Source organism: Quercus suber, unplaced genomic scaffold, assembly GCF_002906115.3.
Source record: "Quercus suber isolate HL8 unplaced genomic scaffold, Cork oak 2.0 scaffold_2, whole genome shotgun sequence".
NCBI lineage: Eukaryota > Viridiplantae > Streptophyta > Magnoliopsida > Fagales > Fagaceae > Quercus > Quercus suber.
Window position 1 is genome coordinate 2,749,278 of NW_027069469.1, and position 3,745 is coordinate 2,753,022.

At 34.5% G+C, this 3,745-nt stretch overlaps 1 protein-coding gene across 1 annotated transcript; it reads left to right on the forward strand.

Moving 5' to 3' along the window:
* Window positions 1-1,731: 1,731 nt before the first annotated feature.
* LOC136069067 (uncharacterized) lies at window positions 1,732-3,171 on the forward strand. The gene has a single exon (XM_065777161.1). It carries the CDS (start codon window positions 1,732-1,734, stop codon window positions 3,169-3,171), a length of 1,440 nt encoding a protein of 479 aa, XP_065633233.1.
* Window positions 3,172-3,745: the final 574 nt, after the last annotated feature.

The window sequence follows — 3,745 nt, forward strand, 5'->3', positions numbered from 1 at the left end:
CTACAAGCTCATATCATATGAGCCACCTAAATTAGTAGACCACTTTCTAATACTATCGGAAATCAAACTCACACATTCATTTATAAGTATTTTTATAATGCACGGGTATAAAAGAAAAAAAAAATATTTATTTCAATATTGTTAGCGACCGTAGGTCTATGATAATTAGCTCTTACTTCCTCAAAACCAAGGTCTAACAATAAGTACAAGCAGTAGCACTGATTTATTGCGAAAGTCTTTTCCTAAAGTACGAGATAAGTAACTAATGATAGAGATTGTGTATTGATCCACATTAATTGGAATAAGTTTCTACCATAATTTCTTTAAAAATGATATATGTCTAAATAAGAGCATTTGGTTGTTTGCAAGGCTTTTTGACTACTATACTCTTTTTAGTTGTTTATTTGGTTCTTGAAACCATGTAAATAACAAAGAATGAGGTCGAAAAAACAAGTGTTGGAATGAGTACATGCCACGTAGGTTCAATAATAACAAAGTGCCAGAGTGAATAATGTTATATAATATTATTTTTTAAAATTATTATATTTCATAATGAAATTTAATTCTAGTAAAATAACTATAATTAATTTTATTTGGCTTTTTATGTTTATTGTTGTGCCTTGCATATAATTAAGGATTTCAAAAAAATAATAAATGCCAACATATATACTTGTTTATTTTTATACATAATTGAAAATACTTTTAAGGGCTACAAATATATTAATTAAGAATAATTATTTTTTAATATAAAAATTAAACAAAAATAATATTACAATAAACATAAACATGAAAAATAAATAATCTTATTTTATTTGAACCCACAAACATATGTTATTCTTTATTCAAATAGAAGCATAGGAAAATAAGGAAATTTTAATGTCAACGTTCAAATTTTTTAATCTATTTATACCCCCATTTTCATTTTTTATCATACAAAATCAATTTTTGACTATTTATATGAGAGATGTTTAAGTTTTAAAGTTTCTAAGCTATAAAAAAAGTTTAAAGATTTAAAGGTAATTTGACCTTATATTTGTGTAACATTTCTCAAATTAGTAATTTCATAAATTATGATTTCAAAGATACCATAATTATCAAATTGTGTTTCGTTGGGTCCTCAATATATTTCAAACAAAAGCTCATATAAATAATTCTTGAAGCATTCGAAAACCCAAATCATTTACTACCAAGTAAAACATGTTTTTCAAGAATGAAATAATTCGTTGTTAATTGTTTATTTAATTTCAAATAATTCGAGATTCTGAGATCAAGTCCAAACACTCATTAGAATTGGAGGATTAAAATTATTGGGGCTATACTCATCCAAAAAAAAATCAGCTTATAGTAGTGTTGGGGCCTCTTTTCTTTTATCATTCTGCCAAAGAAAACAAAGGACTCAAATGATGAGGGGCATGTTGGAGCCTAGATGGAGTTTTTCAATGCGCGGTTTGGTTTAGATCAATGAAACTTTATTTGGTTTATAGATGAGATGAGAATGCCTAAGTAGAGGCCACATACAATCAAAGTCAAAACTTTTCCTATATGTCGGTTACAACCTTTTCTTGCTAACAAATAGAAATATACATTTTCTTTTTTAGAAGAAGAAATTTAGATGTGTTGGTTGAATATGATTCAACTAATACAAGTCTTTAATGTGATAACAAATATTGGAGATTAAACCTTCAAAAATATTGTAAAAATTTAAGAATGAATCCCCCCCCCCCCCTTGATATGGATCCGACTACCCAAGTGTTCTATCGTACGACATCCACCGATGAAGATGACACCGTATTATTGAATTATGTGTTTTGGTCTTTCGGTCCAAGCATTGATGGATTCAAATATTGCAAGCCAGTTATCAGTATTGATGGGACCCATCTGTATGGTAAATATCAGGGAAAGTTGTTGGTTGCAATGGCAACGGACGCTAACAACAAGGTATTCCCTCTTGCCTTTGCTGTTGTGGATTGTGAGTCAGGACCCAGTTGGAGGTGGTTTTTACAATGCCTCAGAGATACGATTGGCCACGTGATACCCGACGATGGCATTTGCATAATTTCTGATCGACATCTCGGTATCAAAAATGCCATTGCAAACTGGCCTAGAGGGGATGATGGAAAAACACGGGTATTTCATAGATATTGCCTTCGACATGTTGCTAGCAACTTCAACACACATTTTCAGAACTCGACCCTAAAGTCAACTTGCTTGAAAGCAGGATATGCTACTCAGGTAGTTAAATTTGATACCATAATGGAGTCCATTAAGCAAGTGGAAATGGAGGCCATTCGGAATAAGAAGAAGGTGACGGGAAAAGATGGGAAGGAAAAGAATCAAGATTATCTTCCATACACATACCTAATGAGCGAGTCTGTGGATATGTGGACCCAATCACATGATGGTGGAAGACGTTTTGGGGCAATGACAACCAATATATCAGAGTGCTTCAATGGTGTACTTAAAGGTGCACGGGGCCTTCCTATTGCCGCGTTGGTTGAGTTCACTTGGTCCAAACTTGTTGAATATTTTCACGACCGGCACAAAGAATACCTTAATCGCCTGTCAGAGGGTAAGAAATGGAGTCAATATGCCTTTGACAAGTGGGAAGGAAATAAGCTTAAATCTGAGAAACACTATCTCAAGCCATTTAACAGTGAACAGATGATATATCAGATAGTTACTTCATTCACGTGTAGCGCAGGAGGGGGAAACCACAGTTATGAAGTTCGGATACGGGAAAGAACGTGCAGTTGTGGGAAATGGCAAAACATAGGGATCCCGTGCTCACATGCAATTAGAGTATGTGACTATTTGAATATTGATTCGACCGCATATATTCACCCATGTTATGGTTTGGACAATGCCCTTAACACTTATCAGCATGCATTTGTGATTCCTAAGTCACAATCATTGTGGAGGGATCCCATAGGGCCAAAGTGGTTGCCTAATCCAGCATTGTTGCGGGCCAAAGGTCGACCAGTGAAGTCAAGAATACGGAATGAGATGGATGGGGTGAGGAATAAGGATCAAGGCTCAAGATGGCGGAGGGAGGATGCAGATCTGATAGAGAGTCAACCTAAGCAAACATGTGGATTGTGTCATGCTTCTGGGCATAACCGTAGAAAATGTCCGCAGTCTCGTGGCGCTTCCACAAGCAGTAATGTTCCATAGTAGGTAGGTAGATGGAAAAATATTATGCATTGGTTAAATATAATTGTTGTTCATTCTACCAATAACTACTGTCTTTACTACTTCTCTCCTAACGTGATTAGTCTACGTTTTGCAGGCATGCTTCTATGGACGCCGTTTTTGTTGTGCGAACTGCTGATCTTAGGAAAAGTGACTACGTTGTATTGGCACATTTAACTTTTAGGTTTTTGTTGAATGTACTTATAATTCTCTACCCAATGTACCTCTATGAAGATTGTGATTTGAGTAGTACGGTTAGAATTTCAAATGAAGGATGGTTGCACATATTTAGAATGTTGATATATTGAGAATGCCTTTTTGTTGTGATGCAAATGTATTTGCATTGTAAAATTATCTTTATGAATAGAGCGTAACAGTTTCTATAGCTTGGTGCGAGAACGCCTTTTGATGTAATGGTTGTGCATTTACATTGTCAACTTCTTTGCCTCTCAATGGTGTTAGATTACATTCTAAGCTTCTTTATCTATGTTTCTCAACAATTGCACGTACACATTTCAGTTCCTGACTTGCCTGCATGTGCAGGAAAAAAAAAGGG

Excerpts from the sequence above, each read along its gene's own strand:
- LOC136069067 (XM_065777161.1), top strand. The coding sequence starts at position 1,732 with ATGGATCCGACTACCCAAGTGTTCTATCGTACGACATCCACCGATGAA.